At 38.1% G+C, this 18,048-nt stretch overlaps 1 protein-coding gene across 3 annotated transcripts in view; it reads right to left on the reverse strand.

The window, feature by feature from the left end:
- Nucleotides 1-658: 658 nt before the first annotated feature.
- Nucleotides 659-18,048, reverse strand: part of PBX1 (PBX homeobox 1) — a 550,595-nt gene continuing 533,205 nt past the window's right edge. For all 3 annotated transcript variants that reach the window (XM_042463120.1, XM_042463121.1, XM_042463117.1), the window contains one exon: nt 659-7,247. In XM_042463120.1, the coding sequence (XP_042319054.1) occupies nt 7,155-7,247 (93 nt within the window). In that variant the 3' untranslated portion in view covers nt 659-7,154. The remainder of the gene's footprint in view (nt 7,248-18,048) is intronic.

The following is an 18,048-nucleotide window of genomic DNA, read 5'->3' on the forward strand; positions in this document are numbered from 1 at the left end:
TGGCAGGGAGGTTGGACTGGATGGTCCTTGTAGTCTCTTCCAATGCTACAATTGTATGATTCTTGGATTGTAACTGTAAGCAACCCTTCAAGTGTATTTTAAAAATGGATTTTAGGTTCTCCTTAGAATTGAAAACATTCTGGGTGTGCCTTTAAATATTAACAATGCTCATATATGTATGTCTCAGTGGAGCTTATTCTCAGGTGTGCGTATAGAATTGGAGCTTAAACTGACCTGCTTCCTTGTAGAAGGACAAAATCTCCATGTCATAACAGTAAGGCTACCTGGATCCAGTGACAACTGTGAATTTTCTAAATAATATTTGGTGAGACATGGCTGTTTGCAGAAATATCCCCAGGTTCACTTCTTCAATGTGGTGAAGTATGAGTACTCCAACCATATTTGGAGTACTGTGGTTTCTACAGCATAATTAAATTAAGAGCTCATTTTTAGATTCAGAGTGAAATGGAGGACCACAGGTAATCTTGCTTCCTATTAGCTACGTAGTTATCAACTTGTGTTAAGAATTTGAAGAGGGTGAATCATACAAGGATCATATGGGGCTGGACTGAAATTTCTTCCCATTAAGATAGACTCACAGAACGTGCAGTAATACTGTCTTTTATTAAATCTGCAAATTCTGTATAAAAAAACCACATTTTTGCAACAAAAGAAACTATTTATTTGGAATATGCATTAGTAGTACAAATCAGGAGACTGTAAAACCTACACCTTTTTAGTATTATTACTGAACAGAAAAGTTTTTGTGAGAATCACAAAAACCACTCTTTAAGAGAGCAAAAAAGAATTATGTAAGTAAAAAGAAGAAACCTCCTAGGGCTTATCTACTGAAAACAAAAGAAGAGAAAGCAATATAATAAAGCAGGTTGTTTGTACAAGAAGCAAAAACTTGCAACTAAAAACAAACAATGCAGTTTGAATACGTTTCCAATAATAACAATACTAATAATATTTTAAAGCAGCTTTACACAAAGTTGCATGGGAAAAACAAGGAGGTGCTGGAAAGAGTGATGTGAAAACTTCACAATAATTGCAAATAAAGAGGGAATATTTTTACAGTACCAATTTTGAGGTGCTGGATTGTGCATCAGCAGCCCATCTTCCCTAAATTAGCCTAATGCTGAAAATCCCTGTATGAGCAGTGTTATTCCCCAATGCCAGAGAAAGTCATATTTGATTCTGTCTAAACCACCCTGATCACAGTCCTCAAAGTTCCCCACTTTCTACATATGAGATTTAGTCTACATTGGAGATAATTTTTCTCTTTATGCTGTGAGATAAATCATACAGGAATCATACTGGACTGGACTGAAATTTCTTCTGGTATTATTCACAGAATGTGCAGTAATACTGACTTTTATTAAATCTGCAAATAACTGTCATAGGCTAACATACAATTTTGTAGTGTATAGTTTTAAACAGGACGTAGTTAGACTCTATTTTAAAATATGACCGTCTTTTATGAGCATTTCAGTACTGAGGAAGCGATGTGGGCTGATATTTGTATTTTGATGGCACAGGGAAAATCAAATGGATCAAAGTATGAAAAATTTGGCTGCCTAGCAACTGCTGACATGCTTCCTACTGCTCCCACCTTCAAAGATAAATATAAACAGGGTAGATATGTGGTGCTATTGGCAGCCCAGAAATTTTGATTAATGCCTAAAAATATGTGCTAAAGCTCATGTTTGCTCCAAAACCTTTGATCTAGACTGTCCTGCCTCTAGCTCCAGATAAGGTGAAGGAAAGACACACTCGTAATCTGCATTATTACTTAATATACTGCAGAACTGATTTCCTCACATCACAGCATTGACTTGCCACTGCACTCCAAAGTGTAAATAGCAGCTTTTGTCACAGTGGTCCAGAAAACTGGAAGTGCTGAGCAAAAGTTATTCTTACTATCTTGCTAGAAAACCAGTGTGGTGTAATGCTTTGAGGGAGACCAGGGTACATATCTCGACTTGGCCATGGAAACCTAATAGATGACCTCTGTCTGGCAAATCACACTCTCACTCTCAGAGCAATCGCTTTCTGAATCAATATTGATAAGAAAACCTTACGCAATCTTAGGGCCGCTATAAGCTGAAAATGACTTGAAATCATATAGTAACAAACCACACTGAAAAGAGTGGTATATTTTGTTAGGAGCTCATTTTGCAGGACAGAGGACTAGAGTCTCAAGATTGTCGTTTCTTCTATTCTCAAGAAAAGACAGTTGTTCACCGAGGGCTTCAGTGTTCCAAGGGTGCTGAATTACATTTATTTTTGAGGACTGTTTTATCAAGCAGTCCTCAAAAAGTTTACTTCAGAATTACCTAACTACAAATAGTTTCAGAACTGACGCAGAAGTGAATTTCAGGCAGAATATTTTGCTAAAGTCCCACATTTCAAATTCCATGCTTATTTCTGTAGGTCTTGTTTTCAACATTCAGTTTTCTGAAGAGTAATAATAATGGCTTGAATCCTGTTGAGGCATGATGTCTTCATAAATGGACTTTTGCTTGTGGGAATAAGAATTATGTAGATGTGAAAAGTCTGAATCCAGTAAAGGGCTGCTGTAACGTTAACATGGCCAGCAAAGTGCCTGATGTACATTGATGTCCAGTGAACAATGGGGCTGATGCATGATGTGACCAATGTGCATTGCCTAAGTCCAAATGAGCACCAGGCACTCTTACCGATGTCCTGTTACATATATTTGCAATTCAGTAACTGGGTTTCTTAGCACTTCTGCCACATAGCTAGGTATACACAAAGTTATGTTGTGTAAAAGGTCATATACTATTCTGGCAAATATTTATTTTTTCAAGGGGGGAATTTGCAGAATAATTTTTGATAATGAAGCTTTTCACATCACTTTGAAAAAAGGAAAAAAAGATGTAACAAGTGAGCAGGGGAGGGAGTTTTTAAAACCAAAAACCCCCAAATCAAATCAAAACCAACTTGAAACAAAAACTCCAATCCCTCCAAGGACCATGCCACCTGTGCAAACTGCTTTGAAATAAACTTGCACAGGCAAGTCTCTTTTACAGATCCTTTTCATTTCAGGTGAGGCATAACCGGTCCTAAAACAAAAGCCCCCTTCATAGAATGCGAAACAGAAAAGAAATGTAACTTCTGGCTTTCAAACCTAGTAAACATAAAGTATTAGGTGCACTTATTATGTTCACTATTTCAACCTTTTAAAAAAGTTTTACAAAATGAATTACTGTCACCTTTTTTTAAAACATTGTATAACAGGAAATTAATGTGCACAACTGTACAATTTTCTACCATTCTTGAACTAATTCACAAATGCATGGAAAAATATTGAAACAAACAAAAAAGGGTTAATGCAGGTAGTTTGGTGTTAAAACTAAGCAAATATGATGCACTTTTTGTCACAAAAAGGGCAGGATGGGAACAATTTGTCCTTTGATGCGTGCTATCAGGGTGACTTTTTATTTTTTTTTCTTATAAACACTATTAAATTCAGGCTGCTTTTTTTGGTTCCCCCCCCCTTTATCTGAATATACAAGAACATCCATTATCAAATGTTCATTATTATCAATACTACAAAGAACAAGACACAAGTCGCAAGAAACAATGAAAAATGTTAATAAAGCTGAAAGAACTTAATTTTTTAATTTTTTTAATTTTAAGTTTTTTTTTTTAAAAGTTTCTGCAGTTTTTAATTTTTTTGTTTTTGGTATCGAAGTCAGGTTTTTCTGGGCAGAAAATAAAGAAGTATAAGTGTATGAGAAAAGGCAGTTGCCAGGTAACAATTTTTGCTTATTATTAATAATCAATATTATAATAAAAATAGTAAATCTGGATATGCAAAGAACTATTACCAGTTCCATTGAGGAGTTAGTACCATACCATGACAGAACATCAGGAAAATGTACTTTGTTACAGGCAGATAAATGCATCTCCATGTACCTTTTTCTTAAAAATTGTGGTTTGCCATGCAAACTATACAGTTAAGAAATCTGTTTGAAATGAAGATGAGCAAGGAGTAGTACTGCACAACACCATTGACCCAAATGTTTAAATGGGCTTTGCTTGTGAATTACACCTCTTGTTCACAAATTACAGTTGAAAATAAAATGGTTTATGTAAATACTGCTAAGAGAAACACTGGGTACAGAGTGCACAATTAAGGTAATTAATTGTAACAACAATAATTCCATTAAGAACTGAAACAATTGCTTGGAGCGAAATAACTTTTTATCAACAGAACATCAAACTTTATTCTTTGAGGGTACATTTCATCCAACCACCACCCAATGTGGTTAACTTTTAAACTCTTAGCTCACTACAAACTAATATCTAACTTGGTTAATATAAAAACTGCCTTGTTTCTTCAAAATCCATCTAAGAAGTAACAAGGGAGTTTAAGACAGACAGATTTGGGCAACTACTGAATTTAAACCATAACAAGGGTACATTACAATGTGTTGTGTAAAGGTTACAGCAGCAAGAGCTATCTCTGCCAGAAGATAAAGCTACATTGCCAGTTCCCAAACAGATCAGGATCCAGCAGGACATCTTTGAAATGGCTTTTATTCCTGTGTAGCAGAGGCTATAATCACTGTACTTCTGCACTGTTCTTCATACTGACATAATTATGTTGTACATTTGGAACTTGGACTTTTATCTTGAAAAATAGGGTAGTAATAATAACAACAACAACAACAATAATATATACCTTGCTCTTCAGCCAAAAGACTATCAGAGCAGCTTATCAGTGATTGCTTCCCTGCTCATGTTTCTTTTTATCCTAGCATTTTTAGGTATAACCTGAAACCTAAAAGAACCTAATTCAACTAAGACTGCAATCTCTTCCAACTCTAACCCAAGTCTAAGATTGCAAGATAGATGTTATGGTTTTAAACCAAGCTTTTCTTCACCATCTGCATTAATTAACATCCAAGATTAGTGTAGAACATTATGGAAGTTGAAAATGTGTTCAATATATTTGACATTTTGGTTGGGCCTATAATTTTTTTGCTCTGCAGTGGATTTTGACCCTCTTATGAACCTTTGCATTTTGTAGTACACTGGACTCATTTGGCTTTAATCTTTAATTATATGCAATAATTTTTAATCTGTATAGTTCACTACAAGATAACTACCACACTGTGATTCTGTACTTATAATGATCACTTAACTAGATTGAAGCTTCACACTTGTATGGCCAGGGTGGGAAAAGCACCCTTCTCTACCCTGATTAGGATTGTGATGAATGTTTTGGTTTAAAAAGGGTTAATATGTAAGTAATCTGTCTTGAATAATCTTGTCTTTGTGTAGCTAGACACCTTGAAAACCACATCCTCACTCTCCTTGATAAAGATGTTCCATCTGAAAGTAAGGATGTTGGATTACTGAATGTTGTTCTGCCTCCTATGTTTGTGGGTTGCCATTAATAACACAGAGACAGGTTTTATTCCTTCAAAGGTGTCAAAGAGTACTTGAGACATATTTCAAAACCTCCTTATGGTCAGAGGAAGGTTGGTCCAAGACACTTGAATGCCCGATGAAGAACATTCTATGGACCTCTCTCAGCCACTGTGAAAATTTCATAAGTAAACCTCTGTGAAATCAGATCTGTCACCTTTTTGTCATCTGTGGCAAATGCCTGATCTTGCTTTAAGGGTGGACTGCATTTAAAACATGCAACAGGTTATCCATCATGCAAATATGTTTTTATAGTCATTTTCAATAGTCACAGGGGTATCTTTTTAATTCCTATGGTTACAATATGTGAACCAGAATTAATTCCTCCAACTGCAATCATTTCCCTTATGCTTTTTTCCTGTCCTCACAAAAATTATTTCTTGAATGTGAAGCTCAAACTATAATTTTGTTTCTCAATATCAAGGCAATAATCACAGTTTTAAAAAGGATATATACCCAAATCTGTAAGTTATGTGCAAAGACAAACAAGCCCAGTCAAATAATTATGGTAAAATAAAGTGTATGCACTGTAGCATGTCGACACTATTCAATTCCTGGAGCTGGGCTCTGATTTTCCTCTCTCTCTTGATAAAACAGATATTAGTAAATTAAATATGCAATCAAATGTTGTGGATATTTTGCCATTTCTTAAGTTTCATTGTGCAGGTGCAGAACTGGATAACTTGTCCAGAATATGGTATTCTGAGCAGCTATCACTAAAAAAAAAAAAAAATCCCCAACCCTTATGAAAATATGTGGGCAATGCCTAGGTATCTCTCAGAAAACAAAGGGTAATATGGGTTGTGCATGACTCCTCTCTGCCTGAATGTACTTTCCTTTCTGCTGATATCACTTGGTTTTGTACAAAAAATTCCCAAAACCTTTAAAATATGTATACTGGAACCAGAATAAATTGTGCAAAGGTAGCTTAGTATCCAAACTTACCACATTTGCATTATTTTATTCTAAGCGCCAAATGTCCATTTTCTTTGTATAACATAATTCTCCACAGTGCTATTTACAGTCTTATGTGGGAGTGTGGAACAGCAGCGATGAGAAATGGCAGGCAATATGGCTGGGATATGATACAAGGCACAACAGGATGATTAGGAGTAGATTTATTAGCATTTTTTTTTGATCTTTTTAGTAGCAGTGGTGTGTTGCAGGCATACCTTGCAGAGGTAGGACTGCATTTATCCAACCTGTAACGGTATTTCTGGAATTCAACTCACCAGAGAAAAGAAAATTGTTCTTACATGGAGAAAAAATAGTGCCCAAAGGGGAATAAGGGCTTAGCTGGTTTCTGCAAAGAGGTAGTGAGAACACCAGAGAAACAAGGAGATGTGAGCCTGATAGACTGCAGAGTATTAAAGAGAGAAAAAAGATGAAAATATAGAAATATTTTTCATCAGACTGAAAAGTATTCTGCTGTGGGAAGATAAGCAGTGGTGATGGTGAAAGGAAAGGTGGCTTCTACCCAGAAAATAAAGGGAAGAGAGTATAAAGAAATGTCCAGAGGGGCTGAAAAAGCATTCCAAAAAGGAGAAGAGAAATAGACTCCTGTTGTGTTTGCCTGTCAGTTCTGGATCCAGCCTGACAGTTTCAACAAGAGAGAAAACCCCTCCCCTTTCAGGCTCCATGTCTGCCTGGTGCAGAGTGGGAACTGCCAGGGATGCTTAGTTGCTGGAAGATCAGTTGGAGGTATCAGAGTGAACACTGCCAGGGCCTTCTGTAGGGGACGTCACTGACGAAGGAGTTGTAGCATCTTGCCAGCCTCCATTAGCCTAGAAGAGACAAAGAGAAAATTATCAGTCACATTTGCAGTGAATGGGTTTAGGCACCAACGGTTTCCCAGCACAGGCTTTCCTCATCCACTTACTAACAGCCATGATACCTAACATAGTCACATGAGTCTGAAGAAGATAATTAAATAGATTAAGATTAAGCAGATTAGCAGATTAACTTCAGCAGATTCAAGTGAGAATATCTACTTTTAAAAAGAACATAAGCTTTTTGTTAATGCAGCCTACTTCCTCAGATACAAGTAGTGGAACTGGAAAGTAATACGAGACCATTAACAGAATAGTGATTCTCTACAATGCTCATTTATTTTGAAAGGGACAATGTGCAGTAAAAATTGCTTGTGACAGTATGGGATATGTAAGAATTGAACTGTGTGGGTTACACTACAACCTAACAAGCTTATTATTGCTTCAATAAAATTGCTCTCAGTGGTGCTTCTTGACTCAGATTTTATGTAACCGCCACCTGAAAGGCTAATTCACAGATTCTTTACCTGCTACAGGGAAATCTCTCTTTAAAAAAAACACCCTCATGGCAATACTCTTCTCAAATGACCAGCATAAAATGGGAATGAAACTCCATGCGGACAATAAAAAAGATTTAATCTGAACACGTGAGGAGTGTATGGATTATGGAGTATGGGGAAAAATGACAGGAACATAGCAGGATGCTCCTGTCATTATTGTGCAATTGCGGAAAGATTTTCAGATTATGTCAAGTGACATCATGATAATCATGTCATTATCCTATGAATAAAGAAGAACTAGCACCACTTTTTATTCACAGGATTTTCCCATGAAAGAAAAGCAGTGCTAGAATTCCTCTTTATTTGCGGGATAATGCTGCTATGCTCACATCACTTTTCCCCATGTGAAAATCTCCTATGTGTGTTCTCCATGCAGATCTCCATGTGTGGAGAGTGAGAGTTTGAAGAGGAAAGACTCTTCTATGCATAGAACCTCTCCATGCATAGAACTATGTCAGGGTTCCCAATCATATCGAAGGATTCTATGCACAATAGCCACTGCTCATATTATTTTTTTAAAAACACTTGAACTGACTTCTAGTAGCTCTCAGATATTAGCTTTAGCAATGCTCAAGATGCTAAGGATTCAAAACATATCTTTATGTGTTATGAAATTTTCTGTCAGAATTGAGATCCATGGCTTATACATTACACCAATAATTAGACTCAAGACAGCTTACATGTTATTATAATGAATACATCTTAAAAACCATTAAAAACATCAGTAATGGAAATTCACTGGATGACCTTGGCTGAGCCACATATGTTGCCTTGAGGGGTCACCATAAGTTGAAACAACTTGAATAATCAACAATCACAACAACAACGAAAAACAACAACCGAAACACACTGCTAAAAGCCTATCATAGTCAATTCCAAAAAGCCTGATGAGTAAGGAAGTTTTTACTTGCTGTCAGAAGGGGAGCAAGGAGGAAGGCATTCTAGCCTCCTTAGAGAGTAGTTCCATAGTCTGTGAACAGTCATTTTGTCCCTTGTTTCCACCAAACAAACTTGGAGTAGAGAAAAGGGTCACTCACAATAAACATAGAGCTCAGATAGGGAGATACAGTCATTCAAATAGCTCAGATCAAAGAATCATAGTGCTTCTGTCATACACAAATACTTTGAATTGTGTCTGGAAACTAACCAGCATCTAGAGAAACCTTTGCAATAAGAGAGTTGTGTGCTCCATGTATTCAGCTCCAGGGAAAAAATCTGGTTGCAGCTCTTTGTGTGAACTGAAGCCTCTCCATGTATATTACTATAGCCATGTATTGTAATACAAATGGAGTGTACATTACACCGAGTTCAACAACCGTTTCAATGAAGACGATCTAGACCAAAATCATCCCCAATATATTGCTGCCTGTAGTGATGTCACTAACTATAGGTGAGACATGAGCTACTGTGGCCAGATCAAACTTCTCCAGGAATGGGCACAGTTGGTGCAGGACTTTAAAATGTGCAAAAATGTTCCTGGTTGTCATTGAAATCTGGGCCTCCAGGCTCAGTGCTGAATCCAGGAGCAAAAACCAACTGTGAACCTGAATGTTCAGAGGGAGTGTAACTCCATTTAACACAGGCTAAATCCTTATTCTCAGATCTTCTCCCTTCAACTAGCCAGAAGCTAGATGGCCATCTGTCAGGAGTGCTTTTATTTCTGCATGGCAGGGGATTGTACTGGCCCTTGTGGTCTCTTCCAACTCTATGGGCTCAAGTAGGATGACTTGATTTCTGATTCAGCTTGGCTGCGTGTCAGAAATCGATCCCAAAATGCCCCTTGTTCCCACTACAACAAGATTTTTCCTTACTCCAGAGTAAGCGTGGTTTTTTTTGTGGCACAATTCTTGTTCCCATTTGTGCAGTTTCATATGTCGATCAGAACAGCAGGAGGAGGAAGAAAGGAAGGGAGAGAGAGAGAGAAGCCACTGAAGGAGCGGGAAGAAGCGAGAGGAGGAAAGGTGCAGGAAGGCTTGCTTGTGTCTCTGGTGCTCCCTCCTTTCTGCCCCATTCTTTCTCTCCCTTCCTTTCCCTTTTGCTACTTCTCCTTCCCTGGGAGGGGAATCCTCAGGCAGAGAGAGGTGCACTCCAGGGTGATGTGATGACCCAGCTGTCAGCCAGCAAAGCCTCCCTCCCCCGCTTCCCTCCTGGATCCCAGCCTGAGAGTTACTGCTGCTGCTGTGGCCAGAGCCATGGGGGAAGAAAGGAGGAAAGAGGAAGGCAGGAAGGAGGAAAGAAGGAGGAAGGAAGCGGAGAAAGGAAAGAAGGTTCTCAGGAAGAGGAGGAGTGTGTGTGTGTGTGTGTGGGTGGGTGGATGTGCATGCTCCCCTCTGCCCAGATGCAAGTGGCTCAGGCTGCTGGGAGAAGAAAGGAGGAAGGAAGGAAGGAAGGAAGGAAAGAACCTTGGGAGAAGGAGGATGGGGAACACAGCAAGGTTTTTTTTAAAAAATTAAGTGATAAACCGATAAAATGGCTTAGCAACTACTTGCTTTTCTAAGTAGTTGCAAGATCAATCTATTGATTCATCAATTAACTTTTTTTTAAAAAAAAGCACCCATGTGACAACCACAAATTCAAAAGGCAGCACTGTGTGTGTGTGTGAATGAGTGACATCTCTGGGGAGGGATGGGACACATACACACCTCTGCCATTTGTCCTTCAGAAATTCAGAAAGAATCGATTCTGACCTGGCGTTCCCACTGTTAGGGATCAGGTCAGAATCAATTCTTCTAAAAAAAAACACCACTTTGAAGGTGTGAAGGCATTGCAGGAGGATGCAGGTTAGGAAGGCTCCTGACAGTGTCTCTGCAGCTGCGGTTCTCAGTGGAACGGGACTGCCATAAACTGTCCATACCTTTCTTTGAGATAAGAAGGTATCGAGCTAGCTCGTTCGGGACCTTAGGAGTGGGCACAGCCTTCTGGAGGAGTGATATTTCCTCTTCCTATAGTGCTGCTCCAGTTTAGGTCAAAGAGCTATTGCCTCCCACAGCTGTAGCCGTTCGGTTTCAGCAGCGTGCATGAAGCCCACACTCAATTTCATTTTGTTTTAAACGAAGGTGTGGAGGAGATGAAGATGAGGACTATCTCCAGAATGACCAATTTTTGAGGTTCGCTGTATATTTTGGGTGTTTGGCAAAGCGGATTTGGATGCTGAGGACAAGAGAGAGAAGTAGGTCTACTTATGCCAGTAAAAGCAGTGTAAAAGCAGCGCAAAGTTAGGGCGTTGGAAGGGAGACGCTGAGTAATTGGAGCAGTAAAAGCCGCGAAGCAGCTGTAAAGAGAAGCAAGCAGCAAGGGAGGCATAGAAGACTCAGCAAAGGAGGGAGAAGCTAATAACCCTCATAAAGCCTTTTATTGGGGCTATAAAGTAGAGAGCTGGGAGAAGGGATATTGGCATAATATTGGCATAATTGTAGACTTGACTTTACGGAGCTAGGAAAAGAAATTACTTTAAAGAAAAAGGAAAATATTAAAGTGCTACAGTACTAAAAGAAGACGTGAAAACTTTGGACCTGTTGAGAGGCTTTGTGACAAGCTTTAAATTTACTGAGACATTTGAGTTATTGGGATCAAGCTGGTGGTTTCGGAATTTTTTTCCCTTGTCTTCTTTTTGTGTGATACTATATTTCTTGGGCTTCGAAAGGACTAGGAGTTGAAGAAAATAAAGAGGCTCTATATCAGTGTGGGGATTCTAGACTTGGGCTTTTTGCCAGCTCAAAAAGGAGCTTTTTGGGCTGGCAAAAAGGCAGATTGGAGCTGCAGCGTGTGGTTGCCATGGCCCCAACCCAGCTCTCTCAGGGGCAGCTTCAAGCCACCCTGTTGGGGCAATCTGCTTAACCCCTTGGAGAAGAATTTAGTTCTTTAGGTCAAAGTAAGAAAAATGGTGTGGTTTTATATGTTAGAGCAATTTCTTTTCCCAAGATTGATCTTTGTTGATAACAGATAGATTCACACACCCATCCTGCAACCTGTAGAGCAACCACTTGACAATTAACCAACCAGCATAAGATTGCCCTTATGACATGGAACATCGCTAGGTGGCACACATTTAACAGAGATCTCCGTTTCACTGACTTCCTTGCCCAATATTATATTTTACTGATCCAGGAAACATGGGCTGCTAAATATCTGGAACTGAATGGTTTTCATGCATTTTCAAGCAGCAGAGCCTGGGAGAAATCATGGAAGAGCAAGGGGAGTCTTGAGAGTCCTGGTTTCCACCACTGTACATGCCAAAACAAAGTCTCTTCTCACATTTAAAACATGTGCCACGGCAGTGCTAACCCAGTTTAACCCAGCACTTTGCTGATATATTCCAGAATCCAACTTCATTTGTAATCCTGGGGGAGAGCTGAATGCTAGACTGTGCTCCGATAACCATACTCTATAAACCCAGCATAAATGCCCTCCTGCTAACATTAAGGATGATGGAACTCACCTCATCAAAAGACAAGAAATCAAATTTTGCAGGCCTATGTCTAAGGACTTGAGTGTGGTTTTAGTGTGGCTCGTGGTCTCTTAGGGTGCATGCATAATTTAAACAGCATATCTCTAAAGTGACCCTAAGCAGCTTTATTTTGGCCTGTCTATATGTGCCCATAGGTTTCTCAAAAATAAGTCATGCTAGATCAACCTTATCTCTTTGATAAAATTGCCTTCTTGGTAGATGAAGGGAATACTGTGGATGTAGAATATCTTGATTTCAGTACTTTGACAAGGCCCCTATCATTTTCTTACAAACACGCTAGTGAAATGTGGGCTAGACAAGCTAGTAAAATGTGGGCTAGACAAGCTAGTAAAATGTGGGCTAGACAATTGGTTGACCTGCTGAACCCTAAGGGTGCTAAGCAATGTCTCTTCATCCTGGAGAGAAATGACTAGTGGGGTGCCACAGGGGTCTGTCCTGGGCCCAGTGCTAGTCAACAACTTTATCAATAACTTGGATGAAGGAATATGCTTATGAAATTTACAGATGACACCAGACTAGGAGGAGTAGCTAACAACCCAGAGGACAGGATCAAAATTCATAATAGATTAGAAAGCTGGGCTAGAACTAACAAAGTTAAGTTTAACAGGGAGAAATGTCAGGTACTACACTGAGACTGAAAAAATGAAATGCAGAGATGTAGGATATAGGATAGGAGTCACCTGGATTAACAACACTACATGTGGAAGGGATCTAGGAATCCTAGTAGACAACAAGTTGAACAAGAGTCAATAGTATGATGTGTCAGCTAAAAAAGTCAATGTGATTCTAGGCTGCAGCAATAGTAGTGTCTAGATGGAGGGATGTGATAGTACCACGCTACTCTGATTTGCTTAGGCCTCACCTGACTGGGAATACTGTTTACAATTCTGGGCACCACAATTCAAAAAGGATATTGACAAGTTGGCGCATGTCCAGAGGAGCGCGACCAAATTGGTGAACGGTCTGGAAAGCATCCCCTATGAGGAGTTACGATATAATAGACCCGTTTAAATATTTGAAGGGATGTCATATTGAGGATGGAGCAAGCTTGGTTTTTTTGCTGCTCCAGAGAATAAGACCCAGAGCAATGGAGGAATGTCCTGACAGTAAGAGCTGTTTGACAGTGGAAGACACTCCCTTGGAGTGTGGTGGAGTCTCCTTTTTTGGAAGTATTACACAGAAGGTGGATGGCCATCTGCTGCTGGTGCTTTGATTGTGATTTCCTGCATAGCAGGGGGGTTGGATTGGATGGCCCGTGTGGTCTCTTCCAGCTCTATGATTCTATGATTCTATCAAATGTTATAATATAATCTATATGTTAAGGAATATATGTAATGGGAAACCCAGTTTTTTAAAAAAGAAATCTTTTGGTCAGCAAATGGAGGCACGGGGAGCATTTTGGAAGCCAAAACCTCCCGTTTAGTGGCATTTTTCCTCCCAAAGACAAGGGAATTTTCAAGGTTTTTTCGGAGGACAAGACCCTCTTGGCATAGGGAGTTCAAGCGATCCTCATAGAGCCTTGTTGCCTGCTCCCAAATCTTCTTCTTTGGATAAACTGAAGGGTAGATTCCAAGGAAAGATGGAGGGAAATGAAGGAAGCCAAGAGAGCCAAGCCACAAACAGACACCTTTTTAGGCTACAAGTGCCTCTGCCGACTTTGCTTTTAAAACTGAGAAGCTGTAGAGTTTTACAGAATCAATTTTTTTTACTAGTGGGTATATGTGGACCCCAAGAGAAAAGGGGAAAGTACTATCAGAAATTATTTAGCATACTAGCCAAATTTATCAAACAATAATTATGTTGCGGAATTGGAATGCTGTTTAAGTCCGGGCTTAGGTAAGGGGGGGGGGGGAAATTTAAAGAAGTGGGGGGGGGGGAACCAAGGAAACCTAACTCAGACTTTTTTCAGATTAATGGAACATTATGGCTTAGTAGACATTTGGAGACACATTTATGGAAAGGCAAAGGATTTTATTTTCTTCTCTGAAAGACACAAAACATTCTCAAGGATTGTTTTTTATTTTATTTCTTTAGTGTCGAAAACTCTCTGTACTCAAATAGAGAAAGTAGATAACACCCCCAAATCCCTTTCGGATCATAACCCTATTATTTTGAAATTAAGAAAGTCAAACAAGAAATATAATTGGTCTCTCAATGGTAAATTATTACAAAACTCTAAAATATTAGAAGAAGCTAAGCAAACACTAAAATGGTATTTTGAAGAGAATGATGGAAAAGGAACAAGCAAAATAGTAACGTGGGAAGCTTCGAAAGCTATGATGAGTGTTGTTTTATTAAACAAAATTATGACTACAAGAAAAAAACAGAATCAAAAGCTGCAATACATCACAGAGGAACTGAGGAAAAAAGAGGAAGCGCTACAAGAAAACCCCTCAAGGGTAAAGTTGATTAATAAACTTAAAATCTTACGAAAGCAAATATTATTATTGTTAACAGAGGACATAGAAAGGAAATTAAAATATATAAGGTCCAAGACATTTCAATACGCTAACAAACCAGGGGATGGCCTTTAAGTTAAGAGAGAAAAGAGAGAGAAAAAATAAATAAGATTCAAGAAGGTAAATTTATATACACAGAACAAAGTAAAACCAGGAAAGCATTCTATAAATTTTTCAGTAAATTGTATTGTCAACAAGTTATAGATACAAATAAAATATGAAGTCGAAGGCTTTCATGGCTGGCATCCATAGTTTTTTGTGGGTTTTTTGGGCTATGTTGCCATGTTCTAGAAGAGTTTCTTCCTGAAGTTTTGCCAGCATCTGTGGCTGGCATCGGTGGCTGGCATTCCAGGCAAGCGTTCTCTGAAGAACATGGTCACATAGCCCGAAAAACCCACAAAAAATACAAATAAAATACATCAATATCTTGAGGCCATGAATTTGTTAAAAATAAATGAAGGGCAAAGAATCTATTTGAATCAACCTATCTACATCAGAAGTGATAAAAGCTATTAAAAATGGAAAAATTGGAAAAGCTCTTGGCCCGGATGGCTTTCTTGCTCTATATTATAAATCACTACAAGAAGAACTAGTGGAACCTTTGAAAGAGGTTATGAACAGTATAAAGGACGAGCAATTTCCTCAGACCTGGAAAGAAGTGATAATCATGCTTACAGCTAAAGAAGAAAGAGATCCCTTATTAATGAATAATTATAGACCAATCTAATTACTAAATAGTGACTATAAGCTGTTTGCTAGCATCCTGGCAGAAAGATTGAAAAAAAACCCCATTAATATCTATAATACATAATGATCAAAGAGGTTTTATCCTCAAAAGATACATTGAAGACAATATTAGACTATGTTTTTTTATTGCTATGTTTTTACTTGTGGCTTGTTGTGTTGTATTTTTATTGTTCTTATGTTTGTTGTTACCCACCTCGATCCAATACAGGGAGAGGTGGGATACAAATAAATAAATAAATAAATAAATAAATTATTATTATTATTATTATTATTATTATACATATTGTAGACTTGATTGAATTTCATGAAGTGCATAATGAAAGGAAATTGGTTGTTTTTTTCTTTGATATTGGGAAAGCTTTTGACATTGTTGCATGGGAACTATTATTTAATGTATTAGAGAAGATGGAGATGGGAGGGTAGATTTCTTAATTGGCTTAAAGCAGTCTATCAAGATCAAAGAGCTAGGCTGACTATTAATGGGGAGAGAATGGAGATAATAAGAATAGGCAAAGGGACAAGGCAAGGCTGCCCCCTCTCGCCGTTATTATTTGTAATTGTTATGGAAGCTTTGTTACAGAATATAAGAAGAAATCAAAACATTAAGGGGATTAAAATCAAAGGAGTGGAGTACAAAACTAAAGTCCCGAAATTTTTGTTTTACTCTTGAATTAGCACAATGGGAAATAACATGGAAAAAGAGACTCAATTATACATGTAGTCAAAATGTGAAAGAGAGTTATTATAAGATTTTCTTTGGGTGGTATTTAGTCTCCGAAAAAATGAGTAAAATATACAGGAACTGTAGTAATTTATGTTGGAAGTGTGGTAAGGGGAGGCAATCAATTTTTCATATGTGGTGGACTTGTGAAAAAGCTGTAATATTTTGGAAACAAATTTATTTTGAAACTAAGAAAGCCACAAAAATGAATGATTTAAGATTTACTCCAGATGTTTTCCTTTTAAACATGATAGAAGAATCAGTTGAGACAAAATTTGGTAAAATTTTATTTTACATATTATCAGCAGCCAGATTAGTTTATGCCAAAAAGTGGAAGAAGAAAGAAATGCTGACAATGGAAGAATGGACATTTAAGATGTTGGACCTTATGGAGATGAACAAACTCTCGAGAAGAATAAAAAATAATACTTCACACAAGTATAAAGAAGACTGTTGTGGTGATGGATAGAACAAATGAATTATTTGATAATAATTATGGGAAGATGTGGAAGAAGATAAAAGATGATTTTGTAAAATGGCATAGATTACACTTATCCATACTAGGCAAAATTCCAGCCTTTAAAATGAGTACTATTCCAAAAATCCTTTTTCTTTTTCAGACGATACCCATCAGAATCCCAGATAAAGCTTTATGATCTGGCAAAGAGATCTTATGCGATTTACATGGGAAGGAAAACAAACAAACCCAGAGTCAAGCTTAAAGTTATGCAAGACGCAAAAGAGAGGGGAGGTTTGGCGGTCCTAAATATAAAAATATAATGAGGCAAATTGCCTAAATTGGATTAAAGATTAGTTAACCCTGGCAGACAGAAAATTATTAGAATTAGAAGGGGAAGGACTCATATTTGGTCTACATGCCTTTTTTTATATGATAAACAAAAAGCAAATTATGCCATTAATGACCACTGTATTAGAAATTCTTTACATTTGGAAAAGATATAAAAACAGATTTATTTATTTATTTATTTATTTATTTATACCTCACCCTTCAGCCCTAATGGCTCAGAGCGGCTTACAATTATTATTTTTAATAAGATGGTTCCCTGCCTTCAGGCTTACAATCTAAAAGACACGACACAAAAGGAGAAGGGAATGGTGGTGGGGAAGGGGATGCAGTCCAGTGGTTCTTCTCTCCCTCTGATGCCTGGACCAAGGCAGATGGACTAGAGGGAGGGCTCTTCTTTTTCAGGCTAGCCCTGGTGGAGCTGAGCCAGCCTATTCCCTCCCCCCCCAGGCCGAAGGGTGACAGTTATGGAGGGAGGAGCCTCTATCTTCAGGCTAGCCCCTGATGGAGCTGGGCCAGCCTATTCACTCCCTCCCAGGCAGAAGGATGACAGTTGTGGTTTATGCCAATTATAGTCAGTTTACCTACATGGGCATCTCCCTTAGAAGTCCTATATAGAAAAGAGATGCATAGAGAAGGAAATTGGATTAAATATAGAGATTTGTTAAGAATTAAAGATAGTAAATTTGTTTTAAAAACACATGCAGAGTTAAAACAGGAGGGTTTCAATTTAAATTGGTTTAAATATTGGCAAATTCAGGAGAGAACACATGTGGACATAAAAGAATGGGGGACAGTGAAGAAAAAAATCAGAATTGGAAGAAATTCTAGATGTGAAAGAACATAAAAGAGGGCTGATTGGAAAACTATATAAAAACTATTGTCTTGGGACATAGAATAAGAGATAAAGAATTAATTATTAAATGGGCTAAAGATGTGGGTCATTCAGTTAATTTAGATCAGTGGGAAAAAGCTTGGGTTAGAAATTTAAACTTTGCAGCTGCACAAAGCCTGAAAGAGAACTGGCTTAAAATATATTTGAGGTGGTATCTAACA

This window comes from Sceloporus undulatus, chromosome 4 (assembly GCF_019175285.1).
Source record: "Sceloporus undulatus isolate JIND9_A2432 ecotype Alabama chromosome 4, SceUnd_v1.1, whole genome shotgun sequence".
Lineage (NCBI taxonomy): Eukaryota > Metazoa > Chordata > Lepidosauria > Squamata > Phrynosomatidae > Sceloporus > Sceloporus undulatus.